Source organism: Neolamprologus brichardi, chromosome 10 (genome assembly GCF_056152115.1).
Source record: "Neolamprologus brichardi isolate AB-2024 chromosome 10, ASM5615211v1, whole genome shotgun sequence".
In the NCBI taxonomy this organism is placed as follows: domain Eukaryota; kingdom Metazoa; phylum Chordata; class Actinopteri; order Cichliformes; family Cichlidae; genus Neolamprologus; species Neolamprologus brichardi.
In genome coordinates this window covers 23,717,394-23,735,162 of record NC_142113.1, presented here as the reverse complement: position 1 = coordinate 23,735,162, position 17,769 = coordinate 23,717,394, and the positions used below count along the sequence as shown (strand labels likewise).

Below are 17,769 nucleotides of genomic sequence, written 5' to 3'. Positions count from 1 at the left end.
CATTATTAAAATTTGCTGTAGATGCTCACAAATCTTTTTAAAGTCTTTAATCAGAAAGGGAGTTGATTCATTTAAGGCTCATGACAGGCAATATCCAGTCAACAAAGATGGAGCATTTTAGAGTATGGTACAGTACTGCACCACTTAAAAAACAAATGAGAAAGAGGGAGGCAGACAGCTGCACAGCACTTAATACTAAACCCATCATCCCACAATATGTGGAAGAGTGTGCACAGACTGCTGAAACAGCAAAAATCCATGCTGACATATGGCCCTGAGAGCACCCAGACTGCCTAATTTTATTATTACTGTCTTCGGCGATATGTACTTAAGGTGTTGCATTTGTTTAATATATCGTCTATGCACCACTTTAAGGTCATGCTTGTTAGCAAATTTCCATCCACCGCTCCAAATAAAATGACCTTTCCTGGAATTCGCCTCACTCCTAGGATTCAGTGAAAGTGGTCAGTAACAAGCAGTTATTATTGCACAGCAGGAATTACTTAACCCTCAAGATTTGTCTTATAATATTGCCCAGTCATGCAGTTCTTCTTTAATTAGAGGAATTTTATTTCAGCATTTTCACAGTGCAACTTCCTTCATGTTGTAGTTTCTAATTTAAGAGGCAAAAGACTCTCAGTGTGAATAAAAAAAAAAAAAGAGCACGATGATGTACTGGATAGTCATCCAATTACAAGTCAGCAGTCCCCTGGTGTGCACAAGGCTTGTGTTACGTTAAACAGAGGAGCTGCTCTGCTTGGATACTAAAACACCATTGGCTGTTTCTTGGCAAAGGGCGGGGTGAAACCGCCCCTATCTATTTAATTAAATATTAAGGGAGGAAAAAGAATAGGCTTACACCATGTGTAGGGCTGCACTAGCCGTTGATTAAAATGCATTATTTATTCTAAGGAGCAGCAGGGCGTTGGGATGTGGTGACAGGTGAGAGGTGCATTGAGTGCTCCCAGGGGATCTTTATTTTCAAGCGAACAATTAATTTCATTTTAAATTTGGATCGCAGACTCCAAGTGATTGCGTACAAAGCACATTCAAACCTATAACTGCAACATGGAATATTAAGTCAAAACGCCAGCTGTTACCACATGTTCGTCGCTGGCGATGCGACCTGTTCTTTGGAGGATTAATAACCTCCGCCTATTTGCCATTAAACCTACCGAGCTGGCACATAATCTACCGCCACAATTCTTTTAAAACAAACAAACAAACAAACAAACAAACAGCCTTCACTACTTGCAGTTTCTTTCATCATATGAGAATCCCTCAGTTTTTAACATCACTGCTCGAAACTGATGTTTTTTTAGTACTTTATTTATTTTGATATTATTTATTCGGATGTCAAGCAATGGTGTCTCTGCTCAGCTCCAACACCCCTAAGAATCGGTGCGTAAAACCAGGGTGGGGGTCGTGTTGGTGAAAGCGAGCACGCCGTGCCCGGTAGTTTGCCGGTAGGCCGCAGGATTTCAGCACTGCTCGCTCATGGACAGCTCCGTCCAATCAGCGGCAGCCTCTTGAAACGCGTCATCGGTCTTCATCCTTCCTCATCCCCTCATCCTCCATCACGGAAGCATGGCGGACGACATCATGGGCGAAATGATGACTTTTAAAACCGGCTTTCTGCCCATCTGATGTGTTTGATATGAGATTATTGAAAGCGAGGTTGAAGTAGAGGCGCACAGCAGACGCGAGGGTGTGAATGGCCGGCTGTTGGGAGACGTGAGCTAACAGGGGGTGGGGTGGGGGGTTTAAATGACGTGTGTCCGGGTTCTACGCACAATGTCATACGACCTTAGCGGCGGTCCAACCTTAAATGTACCCCTTCCAGCTTCCAGCCTTGTCTTTAATAGTTGGATTTAAGCACGAAGCACACACTCTTACATTAAAACCCTGATACCCGGAACAGCCGCGCGGACCCAGCCGCATGGCAACCAGTCGTCCATCCCACTCCATACCTGATTAGAGGTAGCTAATGCCCACCTGAATGCATCCCTCGATGATGTTGGCCTGTTAATCTCGGAGTTCTTGACCAGAAATCCGAGCCCTGCGCTTGCTTGGAGCTAGAGCCCGCTACGGTGAAATGCTAACGCCTGCCCCCGGGCTGACTTAACACACGTGTAGCCTGAGAAAATGAAAAAATGTCACCCGCGTCCTGCGGTGCAGGCAAACCGCCAAATGCAGCAATGGATCGCGACTAAAGCTTCTTGCAGTGTCGTCTGTAAAAACGGAAATATTCAAGCACAGCCTCAGAAAAATAAAAAAGCCGGTAATGAATGAGACACGAATGCGCCTCGGCCCACTGCGCGGCAGGTGCATCCGCTTTTTTTCTTGGCCTCCAGCCCAGCGACGCTAAATCGTTCAAATGAATCAAAATGACAAAGAGGCATTCACGACTCACCTAATATAATCCAGAGAGACCCAGAGACCAAAACGAATGCGAGCATGTCTTTCTCATTGAGTCAGCTGTCCCGGCGCAGGAGCGGTTCAGAACTGCAGCATCGACTGCAGCAAGTCGCCGACAATCTGGGAGATTAAGGAGGCAGAGAGGAGGAGGGGTGGGGGGTTGACAATATAACTGAGACAGACCACAGTGGGGGAGCTGGGCAAGGGATGGCGATTTCCAGCAGCGTAAATTTCGCCTGAAAAAACGGAAAATGTTGACTGAGGAAATAAACCCCGACTCCCTATAGAAGCATCCTCGCTCTTAGTGGATTTCCCACCTTCACCCAGTTGGCTGCTGCGCAATGGCAGACTCCCCTGCTGAATATGAGGGGCTTGTAGGTCGTGCGGGAAGATCCGATCGACACCAAGGTTATTGGGGATGAACTATCCGTTCTCGCTGCATGCTCATACGCATTAAGTGGTCAGCTGCTTCTCTCATTTGTCGCAAAATAACTACGCTAGTGTCTAAAGCTGCATCTGCATGATGCATTTCGGTCATTCACATTTTTTAATTTCCCGATTAAATAAATTCAGCCAAAGCTGGTATCTTTTTTGTCCCAGTGTTTATTTATTTATTTATTTAATATATTGATTTATTTCTAGTGGGGTATCATTTGGTACATCACGCCATCCCTGCAGCTGAGCACAGCTTTGACACAGAGTAACTTTGCATCAGGATCACGTGGTCCAAATAAGACACTCCCATTGAACTAAAGTAACCTTGAGAAAGGGCTGACAAAGAGATGATCAGACAGAGCGACAGAGAGAGAGCACTTCTCGTGCTCTTTAAAATAATCGAATTGCTATCTTAAGCATCTTCATGTGTAACTACACCACAGTTTATTTTTGGAGGCTCTTACTTTTATTTGACCATTTCTTTGTGTGTTTAGTTAAAAATGAAACCCTCATAAGTGTCTCTGGTAACATAGTGGCCTACATGCTATTAATTTATCTTCACACATAACTCCTCAGTGAGCAGGCTGGTCACCACTGGAGTGACCAACAGGCTTATGGTGTTGCCATCATGTGACTGACCTTATTAAATGGGTCACTCCTCTCGACCAGTAATCTGCCACTCCCAGCAATGCCACTCACCACCTTCTCCTTTTCTCTTCCTCCTGCGAAGAAGACACTGATGAGGCAAAGAGCAGGCGAGCCTTCAGAGGGAAAAATTAGCCAGGTCCATTTATTCAAAGTGGATGAATGAACAAGCAGAGCCACAAACAGAGGATGAAATCAAATTTAAGACTGTGAATGTCTTTTTAATCTCAGTGTGGTCTGTAAAAACTAATCACGTCACCTGTGGTGTGTCAGCTGCACGACACGAGGAGGACGAATGGAGTTTTTGGTGAGGCCACTGGAATTGAGTTCATTTATTTTGCAATGGGATCAAAGTAAACATACGAGGAAAAAATAAGGGAAAAAACAGTTCAGTAGCTAAAAGATATCACTGCAAAATCATCAAAAGTTAGCATATACTATTATGGAATATAATTATATTATACTTACAGAAACATGGGGTGTACAAATATGTAGCCATGAAAACTGTATTTCTATTATTTATTTTCATAAATGTCAAAAGTTTTTAATTTGAAATTTGGATAGACAGGAAACAGGGAGTGTAGAAAACAGTGGGAAAAGCATGGCTACACCTTTTAGGCAATTTATGTTAAATGCAAAACAATCCTTCAGATGAGTCCTTCAGAAAGCAATGGCTGTAAGGTCTATCAGTACCTTGTATATCCAGAAATTAATAATAGTGTGTTTTGTGACATTTTTAGCCTGTAAGCTAATGATACAAGTGTATGTTTACCATTGACTGTAGAAAACACACAAACACACAAATAAACATAAATAATAAATAAAAAATGTAAAAATTCCGCAGGGATTCAGATAATTATTGCCCCCCCCCCCATCTGACTCCTTAGGAGTTGTCTTTGGAACCATATTTTGATGACACACACATAAATGGATGCATACAATGTAAAAACAATAATAGTCAACTGTAATGGGTAGAAAATGAGGCATAATGCAGGATAAAACATGGCTTATTTCCATAGTGGTACTTTATTGTTTTAGGGTTTTAGGCTTGGGAATGTTACATATTCTTTTTATCTTTTAAATAATCTTAACATTCTAACTTTCTCTATTACTGTAATTTTTAGACTATAAAGTGCACTTAAAATCCTTTAATTTTTATCAAAAATCGACAGTACACCTTATAACCCTGAGCTGCTTATGTATAAATTCTAGTTGTGCTTACTGACGTTGAACCGATTTTATGTGGTACACGGCGCTCAAAAATCTATCAAAAATGTTTTAGTACAACTTTGGTAAGCTATGAAGGCGCACTGCTTGATGGATTGTTGGAGCATTAAGGCTAGCATAGTCAGGAGCTTCGCGGAGTAATCTGGGTCCAAAACTCCGTCCGCTTCAGGTCCCAAAGTCAAGCGAACACTGCGGCATCACTGAGAGTTAAAAACTGTCTAAATTCTTTCATCTTTAATAAAATGATCAGCGTTGCTGCTTTACCAGGTGTAACAATTAAGTTTAACATCCAGGCATCCATGAAATCAGAATTTATTAAATTTAACAGAGTTAGAAGTTAGCAGGAAGTTAGCTCGCTAGTTTCCACCTAAGTATGATATAGCATGTTCTGACTGAGAGATTTGTGAAAAAATTTAAACGTACAGCTCTGCTATCACTTCCAACATAAATGAAGACAGAAAACTAAACAGCAGTGATGTTTGTAGGGTTACTGAAGTTGGGCTAGCTGGTATATATTAATGTGCTATGTGATCGCTAGCAACACAGCTGTGTTAGCATAACAAACACAGTGAAGCTGGAAGATGAACCCTAACCCTTTTCCACTCGATAAAAGTTAACACGAGAGTTCCCGATGGTTAGGGACAAATGCAATCACATGGCAGGATGCTGTAAACGAACCAAACTTCAGTCAGTAGAGCAACTGAGATAATCCATCCACAATAGGAGGTTAGTCATTAATATACTGCATCAACATGGGAATAGGGCAGCTGTGACAGAATTCAATATTAATGAATCGATGGTACAGAAGTGGAGGAAGCAAGAAGAATGAGTTGAGTAAAATCAGACTTTTCTGACTGTTTTGTTTCACTTAATGCGCCTTATAATCTGGTGCGCCTTATGTATGAAAACAGACTCGTTCATTGACGGTGTGCCTTATGGTCCGAAAAATATGGTAAGTGTCACTATATTTAAGAACACAGAACATGAGACAAAAAGTCCTTAAATTTGAGAAGCTGATAAGTTAGAAAATGTTTGCACTTTTGCTTAAATAATGAAGGAAATGAGCCTACTTGTTAATTTTTTGCTAATGGTGGCAATCAGCTAATGAGGTATTTGGTTGGCCCTTTTACTTTAAGAATGTTTCTTCTTCTTCTTTTATCCTCTTCACAGTAGCTTTAAACACTTTTGCTTACATTTTTAATATTTTAAAATGGAGTGTTTATTTTTTGAGCACAACATAACCTAAAATTCTTTACAATTCAGTGGGAAGTAACAGCTTCAACTGGTAGGTTCTTTTCAGATAAATGTTAGCATAACAAAAAACATTATTCACTTCAGTTTTATCTATATAGCACCATTTGCCAAAAACAGTCACCACAAGACGCTTTAATAAAGAGCCAAAGACCCTAAAATATTACCGAGATAACCCCAATATCCAGACGTTCCCCTATGAGCAATCACTTGGTGACAGTGGGAAGGAAAAGCTCCCTTTAAACAGGAGAAAACCTTCAGGTGAACCAGGCTTAGTAAAGGGGAACGGCTGGAGTGAGGGGAATAAGAAGAGAGAGCATGAACTCAACTGTGGGAGCAAGAAGAGAAGAGAAGATTTAATTACATGCAGTGGTGACATAAAAACACATGAGCAGTGAAAAGAGATGAGAGGAGAATTGCTCAGTGCATCACTGGAAGTTCCCCAGCAGTCTGAGCATTTAGCTGCATAACTAATGGATAGTTCAGGGTCACCTGATTCAACCCCAACCAGAAGCTTTAAAATAAAAGAGTTTTATTCATAAAAGCAGTCAGGGTGTCTGCCTCCCAATTCTGGACTGAATTCTGGAGTTTACAGGGAGTCAATGGTAAAAAGCTAATATGGGAGACAGATGATCTCCCTTTCTGCCAGTACGCTCTGTGATTCATGCTTTGGATTAACTGAAGGCTTTTGAGGGATAATTCAGAATAGAAATAATGAATGCATGAACTAACTTGTCAGCGCTACTCTAAGGCAGGACATTCTAATTTTGGCAATACCATTCAGAAAGAAATGAAGAAGAATGAAGGGAGTCCTACATATTTGTTTGCACATTGAACAACATATCATGATCAAAATTGGCTCCAAGGTTCCTCACAGTGGTGCTGGAGACCAAGGCCATGCCATCCAGAGAAAGCATCTGGCTAGAAAACACGTTTCTATGTTTTTTAGGGCTAACCTGAGCTTTATCACAATCAAGAAAACAGAATTATCAGCATTGAATGCTGCACTGGGGTCTAGCGGTACAAGCACAGAGACAAGTACAATGTCAGACACCAAAAGAATATTATTACTGTCCTTCACTAGTACTGTTTCTGTGCAATGTGACAAAGTGGCTGGGACAGAAGTCATTTGCCATTTGTCACTTGTGTATGTTGTTATTCTGTGTTCTGTTGTCCTATGGTCTATCATAATGCTTTAATGTAAACACAGCACATGTAACCTTGGCTCTACATACTATCCCGGGTCTGTTTGTGGTAGCATTGGTTATATTCATTTCATCTGTGCAAATGTACTTAAAGCTAAATGTCACTTCATGATTAATTGATTTGAATCTTTCATTTGTTTATGTAGTTTGGTTATACTTACCATTGTGTGTGTTCCTCTGGACAGGTTCTATGTGTAAAACAGGTATGTGGGAATGGCCGCCCCAGTACTTCCTGATTTTATAGGATATGATGTCACTGATCATGTCAATTGGGTGTAACCAAATGAAGGGGTGTTTCTTTTGTGTAAAATTGTTTATTTTATTTAAAATAACCCCATGAGTCAGAGTAAGTGAAGAGATTGACTTTTCAAACTGTTTAGTTGGGTGAATGAGTTTGTTAAGTGGAAAAATTATTTTATTCCTGTTTCTTTGTCTAGACTGTGTTATTTAGTCTACCCTGTTTTCCCAATGGTGGAGGTTAATGAGATCCAGGTGTGAGTAGAATTCTATATAAAGCAGGTGAGATTTTGACTGAGAGGTTCTTATGTTTTTGTGAAATAATTGTTGAAAGGCGACGCCAGAAAATAAAGAATACTTAAAAGAAACTTGAACAGTCTGCAGATGCTGTCTTCCTATCACCTTCCATGCTGCTTATGTCACGCTACCTCACATGCAATAAAAACCTCTAAATCTTGAGTGAAACTCTTCTAATAAACCTTTGCTCTGCAAGTGATTTTAGAAACTAAAGGAAGGTTGGAAACAATGGACAAAGAGGGGCAAGCGGTCTAGGCAGGGTGGCACATACCTCTTCTGTAACGTATGTGAAAATCACCGAAATGTAAATGAAGCAGGGGCGATTCTAGGATCAGAGCTTTGGGGGTGCTGAGCACCCAGAGAGCTGCCCAGCCAGGCAACATAAACTTTACTTGTCACAATGAGACTTCTTCCCTGTCTCTGCCAGTCCCTGCATCCTTAAATGTCTCCAGTTGTCCTGAGTTCCCTCTGAGTGTCTCCTTAGTGCATTTAAACCTGTCCTCATTGTCTGTCTTCATCTCCATTATTAGTCATCATAATTTTACCATCTCTGTGCAAGTCTGTAAATTTCTTTATTAAATCATAAGATTCTTAAATTCATCAAGTCTCTCTGTGCCTGGGTCCTCGTCACAAAACATGACATCATTGTTTTGTACATTTTAACACAACTGAATCCCCACATTTGTGAAAGAAAAGCAAAACACTTTTTTAAAAGTCTGTAACAAAACCAACAAATCAGATAAAGGTTATTTAAATGCTGCAAATGAAGAATGGATTGGAATAAAAAAAATGCATATCCTAACCTTAATTACTGGGGGAAAATGATGCTCATAGTAAATGAGAAGTAAACTGAGTGCATTTTTTGGACAAAGGTTCACTTTTAATGTGCATGTATAATACAATACAGATATATAAAATTACACTCCAACTTTGCCTATGGTACAATGTATACAATGTATGAAAAGATCTTTACTGCAGATATGGCTCTGCAGATTTTTTTTCTTTTATTTGAACCTATATCGCCTCACCTTGAAGTTGGCAAATCTGTCTATCACTTTTGGTGGTCAACTCTCTCAAGCAGTTTAACAGTTTCTGTTTTGCCTGTCACTGTTCCCTGTCTGTTTTCTTACCTGGTTCTTCCTGACCTTGTACTTTCTCCTCATGTTCCCCTCTTTCCTCCTCTCTCCCTCTTTGGACTGACAATCATACACAAATAGATTGTATTCAATTAGATGAAAAAAATGACATTGATATGAAAAAAAATATTATTAAGATCACTAATAAAAAAATCCTCTCTCAGTGTACTTTCAACCAAAAGGCAAATAACCAAACCACATGTACATCTGATAAAAGATCTAAATATTGAAACACTGATCCAACATTATCCTTTATTGATGGATTATTTGTTCTTACACTTTTACACTGTAAAAAAAATCAAACTTGCAATTGTTGAGCTTACAGTTATTTCTTTCACAATTCAACAATAAAAGTTGAGTTGGCCCATAAACTCAAATAAATTAAGGGTTTCAACTAATCCTTTAACGTTTTGGAGCAAAAGTTGGTCTCAGATGAAATTTATTGCTGGCAAAATGAATGAATTCAAGTTTTACATAAGTTGAAGCTGTTGGCGCCTTTCTGTGCCTGAGCACGCATGCGCATCTCATATTTTTGGATACTACGGGGTCTACTTTGCGCTTTTGCAAGGACTGAAAGCCACCTGGCCGTCTGCCTTAATGAGAACGTGAGGCTTTTTATATCAGGAGCTGGATAGATCGGTCATCTCAACTTTCTAAAGGCAAGTAATGTTTCTTTTATTATATCAGACAGTATATGTTTGAACAGTCTCAATTTGTCTTTTAGAAATATCACAACTGACGTTCTTTGTATTTTTCTGAAACTTAGCATAGCATTACTTTCTAGGCTAAGAAGCCTTGTGGCTTACGGGTATGTGTTTACTATATCATTTAAGATTCCATGTCACAAACTACGTGCCATGTCACAAAACAATGAAAATCCGACAAACATCGCTACTAAAGAGGCGCGCTCATATCTGACAAGCCTCCGCGACACCCCCTATGTGTATTTCATGAAGTGCAGTCTGTGGCCGCCATACCACCCAACGAAACAAAATAGGCGGCAACCACCCCCACCCCCCGCTGCTATTTAAAAATAACTTTGCATTAGAACTATGCATCCAGTAATGAAGCTGGAACAAAACTGATGAACAAGTGATTAGGACCGGGCGACATATCGAGTTTCTAAATATATTGATATATTTTTATACGAGATATGAGATGTAACAATATCGTTTATATCGATATAGTCTATGTTACATTATAATTATACTTGTGGAGCCGCCTCTCTTTTTGCCTCTCTTTCGTCCACTTTTGTCTCTACGCAACGTTACTCCGCCTCGGCTCTCTCCTTCACTGACACAACTCCCCCTCCCCCATCGCTTCACCTGCAGGCAACAAGATGGACACGGCAGCTATCAAAGAGGAGCTGGTCGGTAAAAAGAAAACATTTGAAGGTTACTATTTTAGTGCTGTCAGCGTAAAGTTAATGCCATAACTGCATTAACGGGGCAAATCTCCGTTAACTAGTTGCTGCGGATCACCGCGTGCGTGGAGCTGGGCGGCTCTAACGAGCTAACCGGGCTAACGCCTTGAAGCACGGGCTAAAATCCTTTCGATTTTCTCAAATCGACAGTGCGCCTTATGTATGAATTCTGGTTGTGCTTACTGACCGCGAACCAATTTTATGTGGTACACAGCTTTAAAAAAATCTGTCAAAAATGTTTTGGTACAACTTTGCTAAGCTATAAAGCTGCACTGCTTGATTGATTGTTGGATTATTACGGCTACTGAGGAGCCTCGCAGAGTGATACTACTCTGCTTCAACGTAATATTACCGTATTATGTGTATAAGGACCATAAATGCCACCAGTAAGAGACACGGTGACAAAGAGGATTTCAAACTCCAGGCTGTCAGTCACGCAGTAGAACTTGGAAACAGAGCAGCTGCGAAATCTGTCTTTGTTATTATGCTCAGCATCTTTTAGTTTACATTTTGACTGCACAATTGTGAGCTTTTTGTTATGCACAAAACATTGTTTTGGTTTATTTATGGAGCATCATTAATAAATGCACTGATAATTTAAACAGATGCTTCAGGAGTTTTATCCAAATATTTGTCATTCTAAGTTGTAAAACCAATCACACAAAAGTATCCTTGGCATACATAATACATCCCAGTACACTGTTGGTGCATTCCATGTAGTCAAAGGAGCTTGCAAAGAAAAGCGTCTGGGCTTCTTTAAGTTACTTGAAGACGTTTCACCTCTCATCCGAGAAGCTTCTTCAGTTCTAAGGTCCAGGACTAAGAAGTCCAGACGCTTTTCTTTGCAAGCTCCTTTGACTACGATGACCTGGATGACTGAGAACCTTCACAGACATATTCCATGTAGAATACAATTTGTTAATAATAAATTAAACATTTAATAAATTAAACATTTGATGTAATGTATATCTTGTAAATTATTTGTTTTACACTGTTTTACATGGCATTTTACAAGGCAGAATCAGCTCACTTTAGTGAAAACAATTAGGACAGGAGAAAAAAATTCTTAAGTAATGTCAGGAAGCTGGTACTTTATTTTAAAACTAACTGCTATTTTTTATTTATTTAGAGAATTAAAAGCCAACTCCAGACCACTGCTTGTCCTGATTTGTGAGGGACTGACGAAGAGTTGGTAAGGAGAGGAATCAGAACAGGAGTGCCTCCCCCTGCCCCCAAACACATAATCAGGTAATGTAACTTTGGTAATTTGAGATTAATTCAGGTTTCTTTTGAATTGTTGACACTGTCCTCTCCTCTCTTCTCATTATAGTTTTTGTATGCAGTGCCAGTTCTGCTCTTTTGTCTGTTCAAGCCAAGAAGTACTCTTAAGACATCACCAGCTACAACATAGAAGAGGATTTCATTTGCCCTGTGTTTACAGTGACTGCGTCTGTTCGTTTAGGACACGAGGGGCATTGAAGTCTCACCTCAGCAGATCACACAACAGGGCTAAGAAAAGGCAAGAGATCTCAACCTTTTTTTTGTGATTTTTGTGAATTTAATGAAAACTGTTCACAGCATACATTTATTTCACATATTTTAAGGCACTTAAAAAACCATCAGACTGTATCCTGTCCTTTCCAAAAATGTGACTATGTTACCAACAATTTATCAACCCTTACGTCACACACAAGCAGAAAGCACAAAAACTCAAAAGATACAGAGACATTATCAAGTGGTTCAGGTGTAGCAGCAAGTGATAAAGAGGACAATGAGTTTGTAGATTACCAATGTCTTGAACATAAAATAGCTAGACTTTTTCCATGCATGCAAATATTGTTACATGTTTCTAAAAGTGCTTTGCAAGGAATTATTGAGGAAATTAGTGACATTTTAAAATTTTCATTTCAAAGAATCAAAGAGGTGCTTGCTGAACAGAACATTGAGGCAGATGATAATGTAATTAAAAATATAAATGATGCACTTTTCAAAACCAACCCATTAATTATCTCAACAGAACCAAAAGGTGCATTATCTACTGATTACAAGAGAACTATTTATTTCAAGAATAATTTTCATGTAATTGAGCCTAAAGAGTACACCTACAAAGCGAGAACTAGAAATACATTTGTTTATGTCTCAGTAAACCAGGTCTTGGAGAACTTATTGAAAGAGAAAAGTTTCTTTGAAAAGTTAGCATTTGATAAAGAAATTAGTGAAGGTTACAGATCATTTAGAGATGGGCAGTATTTCAAAAACAACAAGCTTTTAGGATTGCAAGATACTTGCATTAGTTTAGCTTTGTATTTTGACGACTTTGAAATATGCAACCCTTTAGGAACATCTCGAAAAATTCATAAAATAACTGCAATAAATAACTGACTCTGGGAAAGTGTCATTTGTTGCTACAAAGCTCTCCTCTTGGTTTATGGAACATTACAGATCATATCAGCTTGACAGCAGCTACAAAGATCTGGAAATACTTGACCCAGAAGATTTGAATGATTACCACCCTTTAGCTGAATACTGCGTAGCTGGACAACTGATGGTGACACCTGTTACGTGCCTCCTGCATTGAAAGTGATGGTATGTATTATTCTTAAATAGTTTTCAGTTGATTACTTTGAATTCGTTAATTATTTAGACTTGCGCCCTTTTTTTTTGGTTTGTCTTCACAGGCACTGTTACTGCGAGTCCACGTCAGTCCAAAACTTATCAGAAAAATCCAACTGTCCACTGTTCCAGAATCTGTGAAGCAGCTTCAAGATGAACTACAAGCAAAGCTTGGACTTGAAGGTGACTTTGCAATACAATATGAAGACCCAGATTTTGGGAACGCATTTTGCAACCTGATGGATATTAATGAGCTACCTGCTGGACAGGCAGTGTTGCACCTCATTTGGGAGGAAAATGCATCAGCCTCGCCACCACAGACTCCATCTGATCACAGCGCTATCTCATCTATTGATACAGCCAGTGTGAGTTCAGCATCTTCTTTCAGCCCATCCTCATCAACCCAGACCTACATGCGTAGCACTTCACAGTGGCCAAATCCATTTCCTATCCCAACCTTTTCCTATGATGTAGCGTTAAAACTTCGCAAGGGCAATGAGGTATATGAGAAAGCAGGGGCAAATTTAAGTGTAACAAGAGACGTCAAGATGGAAATTCTAGACAAGCTGGCACAAGAAATGTTTGCAATCAAAGCCTACCCTGACAAGAATGAAATAACATCTGTTGCACAGGAGCTAGTTTCCAAACATCCCTGCCTCAAAGAGCCTGGCAATGGCACAGGATATGATGGTTGGGCAACAAGCATTAAGTTCAAGCTTGGCAACTACCGTTCCAAGCTAAGTCAAGCTGGATGTAGTGAAGTTGCAGTCAATCGAAAAAGAAGAGGGGAAGAAGATGACAGTGGCTCAAATAGATTTTCCTTAAAGAAACCAAAGCGAGGTGAAGTCAACTTTATCCCTGATGTCCCAGAAAACTACAATGATGAGTCTCTTGAAAATGAAAGATGCATTTTGGAAGATGAAATGAAGAAGAGGGATAAGAACATGGCACTCATCACCCAAAAGATGGACATCACATTCTCTCTCAGGAGGAAAGAAGTTGTGGAGATGCAGCCCTTGGTCAAGGAAATGCAGCTCAGATGGCCAGCTCTCTTCTTGAAAGAACAGGTAAGATAATCTCTTAAATATTTAAAGGAAAACTTCTGTTTTTTTTGTTTGTTTTTTTCAGTGTGGTCTTATTTCTAGAATGGAAAACATTCATTTATTCACCCAGACAAATTTCAAGGCATTTGGAGTTGTTAGAAAGAAATTTTAATCCCAATGTTACGAGTCAGTCGTTTTGCAGGAGAGAGCTGAGCCACGGTTATGGGGAAAGGATTCACTGAGACAACTAAGAAATGCCTGAATTAAGCCAAAAACCACTCTGGAGGGTCTTTAATCTAAGGAAATAACATTAAAATGTGTTTAAAAGCTCCAAAAAGTTGATTTTTACATGATATAGGACCTTTAAAATTTCTTCTGAACAACTCCAAATGCCTTGAAACTTGTCTGGGTGAGTAAATGAACGTGAGCTCCATTTCTTGTGCCCTTGAGAAGCATCTGTTTGTATCACTCCAATATCTTGTAGAAAAGGTTGAAGGCTACCGTTGAGCTAACAATGCTAATGGTAAAATATAAAAAAATAGTTGGCTCTAAAAATATGAAGCTAATTTTGGTATTACCAACAACTCTACTGAAGTGAAATCTATTTACTTGTCAACTTACTGTGTATAATAACGGATTGCTTTTATTTTGCTCTTCTCTGGGCACCTAAAGCGCTTTACAATTCCACTACTCACTCACTCTCACATTAACACATTGGTGCAGGGAAACCACAGTTGTTGCCACAGCTGCCCTGGGGCAGACTGACAGAAGCGACGCTGCCATATCGCGCCATTGGCCCCTCTGGCCAACACCAGTAAGCGGTAGGGTAAAGGGTCTTGCCCAAGGACACAACGACCAGGACAGAGAGAGCTGGGGGATAGAACCAGCATCCTTCCGGTTACAGATGAGCTTCCCAACCCCCTGAACCACAGTCGCCGCAATGACTTGTCTTCACTGGGCATCTAGAATCTTTTGGTGGTGACCCTTAGCAGGCAACAGCCATGAAACTCACAGAACAGGATTGAGAAAGTCACTTGCGTGTTATGAAAGTATCCAAATTTGACCACAGGATGTTATTCTTACTTCATTCTTACATAACTATAAAATTAATAAAATTTTTGCAATGAATTTAAAATACAATTTATTTATTTTCTGCAATGCATCCTGTAACAATTGAAACCATTATTTTGTCTTATCAACATTTGATTAGGTATTCTATAGACTTACTGTAAAATCTGCCGATCAGATTTTTCTTCTTTTTTTTTTAAATGCGTCAGTTATAATTTGTACCACCACTAAATCCAATCAAGGCCTGACCAATAGATCAACTGAGACTAACTAAATGTTTTGAAATTAAGCTGTTTAACTAAATTTGAAAACAATGTGATTTTTATATAATGTACCTTTTAAAAGTTTTCTTCTATATATTTTTTTTTTTTTTGTTGCTTTGTAGATTTGTGCGGAATTCTCACGCGTTACCACCAAGGATCTCATGGGGACCTTCATGACTGCCCTCGACACTTACTCACTTCGACTGATTAAGCTGTATCGAATTAGAAAAGCTGCTTTCCGCAATGACATGGATTCCCTGTTGCAGAAGTTTGATGAACAGGTAATATATAAAATGTATTTGTGTCTGGTTTATGAGGAACCTAAAGTTCCCACTGTAACAAAAGATACTTTATTAAATATTTACTAAATTGATGTAAAAATTGTTTTCAAAAAGTGTGTCCTGAATGGGATTATAAGCTAACAAGCAGCGCTGTGTGTTTGGCAGATGGCAGGTCATGACAGACAGTTCAATTCTCATCCCACTCATGGCACTTTGTTATAAATGTTGTAATAAGTGTGCTACATTTGTTGCACATCAAAATTACTTAAAAAAAAAAAAAACCCAAAAAACCCTGACAAAACCATGAGCAATTATCTGGAATAACTCATTTCAACATCTTATTTCTTAAGGCTGTATTTTTAGCAACAACACTTAATGTGTTTTAAAAACAAAATGGTAGGTTTATAAATGAGACTGAGTCTTATTTGATTTCCTTGTTTTAGGTCTCAAACATAGTCCAGCATCGACGAACCATCAGTTTGGAAGGGTTACCGATATTTGTTCGCGACGACGAGACCAAACTCTTCTTAACATGTCTGGTGAGCATGCAAATCTACTCAATCTTCAGTTTTGGTTTTCAGAGACTTATATGTACTGTTTTTTTTTATTTTGCATAGGATACAGATCCAGTTGAGAGGGCAACCCGAGGTGTTACGGTGGGCATCCTCACTGTTCTGGAGGACTACGTGGGACCCAACTCGCAGTCCACAGTGGTCAACACTGCCATTGTTTTGGAAGAGGACATTATTCTTGATGATCTGCCAGACCTTCCCACTGCCTTTGCCTACCTGTTTGGCCTACTTTATGGGCTCAACATGGAGTTTCCCAAAGAACTCAAGTACACATTTGAAGCTGTGCAACACATTTTTATGGAGTTGACATCTACCTGTTCCCAGAGGGTTAGAAGCTTCAAAACCAAGCTCTTAACCAAAGTCTAACCTATTTGACAACATGTTCAACTCAAATGCAACTTGTGTCAAACAGAATGCAGCAATTTGTTTATTTTATTAATATCCAGTTTTTGGGTTTTGTGGTAAGTTGCTCTGAAAAAGGTTAATTTCTGGCTTTAAGAAAACGGTAAGGTGCAGAAAGTTCTGAATCAATCTCTTCTGTTCTAACTTTACTTAATGTAGCTTGCATGACTGACTGCAGATTTCATGTATAACAAGTTTTTAAAAAATGTTGAAAGTGTTTATTCTAACTTGAACTGTTTTAAACATTTTTCATAATCTGGTTTTAGGTACATTTGTACTAGTTTTATAACAAATGTGGCGCAATACTGAACTTCAGAGGAAATTTGTGTTGATACCATTACTATTAAAAGACAAGTGATGGAAAAATTTGTTTGAAAGTTGTTTGCTGTATGGAAACCAGATAGAAGTTGTTCACATCCTGCCATCTGATGTTTTGAATCTGTTTGTTAGTGACTATATCAAGATAGGTTTAATATTTTGCCAGACAATATCACACCTTTAAGTTGAATGAGTAACATTTGTTACAAAAATTTGACTTTTTTGTGTTTTTGGAAGGACTTTATTTGTGGCTGAATGTTGTCAGTATGTTAAAAATGGCTGATCTCAAAAGTCAACATTGTCAGTGGTGCAGGTGTGTTTGAACACAAAGTTATTTGAAAGTCAACTCTGTAAACATTCATTGGTACAACAGGGAGCACCTCATGGAAACTATAAAAGATACTTTTTCTAAACTTTAGGAAATTGATTGGCAAAACAAACAAAAAAATGTTGTGTAAACTTTAGGAAATACGTTGCCAAAACTAAAACTAATACCTTGTGTGAACTTTAGGAAATACGTTGCCAAAACTAAAACTAATACCTTGTGTGAACTTTACAAAATACGTTGCCAAAACTAAAACTAATACCTTGTGTGAACTTTACAAAATACGTTGCCAAAACAATAAAATATGAGTTAAGAAAAAGCACAATTATTAATTTTGTAAACACAAAAACATTAGTTGAAGCAACTTTGCTCCTAAACTTGAAATTATAAGTTATCCATCAGAACCTAAAAACATAAATGCAGTGGGTTGCCTTGAGTTTTTAAGTTTTCGCAACGTTTTTTTTTTTTTTTTTTTTTTTTTTTTTTTTTTTTTACAGTGTACCTGAATGTGGCTCCTGGGTTTAATATTGGCACATGCACATATGACAAAATGACCAGCTTCTCTCATTCCATTTCAAACAGGACAGTGGCAACAACAGTAGGCTGCGGA

General features: G+C 38.9%; 2 protein-coding genes and 1 long non-coding RNA gene across 3 annotated transcripts in view; 2 read left to right on the top strand and 1 right to left on the bottom strand.

Annotated features, from left to right (window-relative positions):
• acsl6 (acyl-CoA synthetase long chain family member 6) overlaps positions 1-2,850 on the bottom strand; it is a 38,533-nt gene extending 35,683 nt beyond the window's left edge. Inside the window, exon 1 of the mRNA XM_006785008.3 lies at positions 2,414-2,850. Within this exon, the coding sequence (XP_006785071.2) occupies positions 2,414-2,459 (46 nt within the window). The 5' untranslated portion in view covers positions 2,460-2,850. The remainder of the gene's footprint in view (positions 1-2,413) is intronic.
• Positions 2,851-11,329: 8,479 nt separating this feature from the next.
• On the top strand, positions 11,330-13,105 carry LOC148100947 (uncharacterized). Its single transcript, XR_015719723.1, has 4 exons — positions 11,330-11,522; positions 11,605-11,793; positions 12,717-12,860; positions 12,953-13,105. It is a non-coding gene; the product is annotated as an uncharacterized LOC148100947 (long non-coding RNA).
• A 30-nt stretch (positions 13,106-13,135) lies between these two features.
• Positions 13,136-16,872, top strand: LOC148100946 (uncharacterized). The gene is made up of 4 exons (XM_087847433.1): positions 13,136-13,954; positions 15,384-15,542; positions 15,986-16,081; positions 16,160-16,872. The coding sequence occupies exons 1-4, from the start codon at positions 13,301-13,303 to the stop codon at positions 16,478-16,480; spliced, it is 1,230 nt and encodes a 409-aa protein (XP_087703559.1). The 5' UTR covers positions 13,136-13,300; the 3' UTR covers positions 16,481-16,872.
• Positions 16,873-17,769: the final 897 nt, after the last annotated feature.

Coding starts and splice junctions, on each gene's coding strand:
- LOC148100946 (XM_087847433.1), top strand. CDS start 13,301: ATGCGTAGCACTTCACAGTGGCCAAATCCATTTCCTATCCCAACCTTT. Junction 13,955..15,383: donor CTCTCTTCTTGAAAGAACAG/GTAAGATAATCT, acceptor GTTGCTTTGTAG/ATTTGTGCGGAATTCTCACG. Junction 16,082..16,159: donor AACTCTTCTTAACATGTCTG/GTGAGCATGCAA, acceptor TATTTTGCATAG/GATACAGATCCAGTTGAGAG.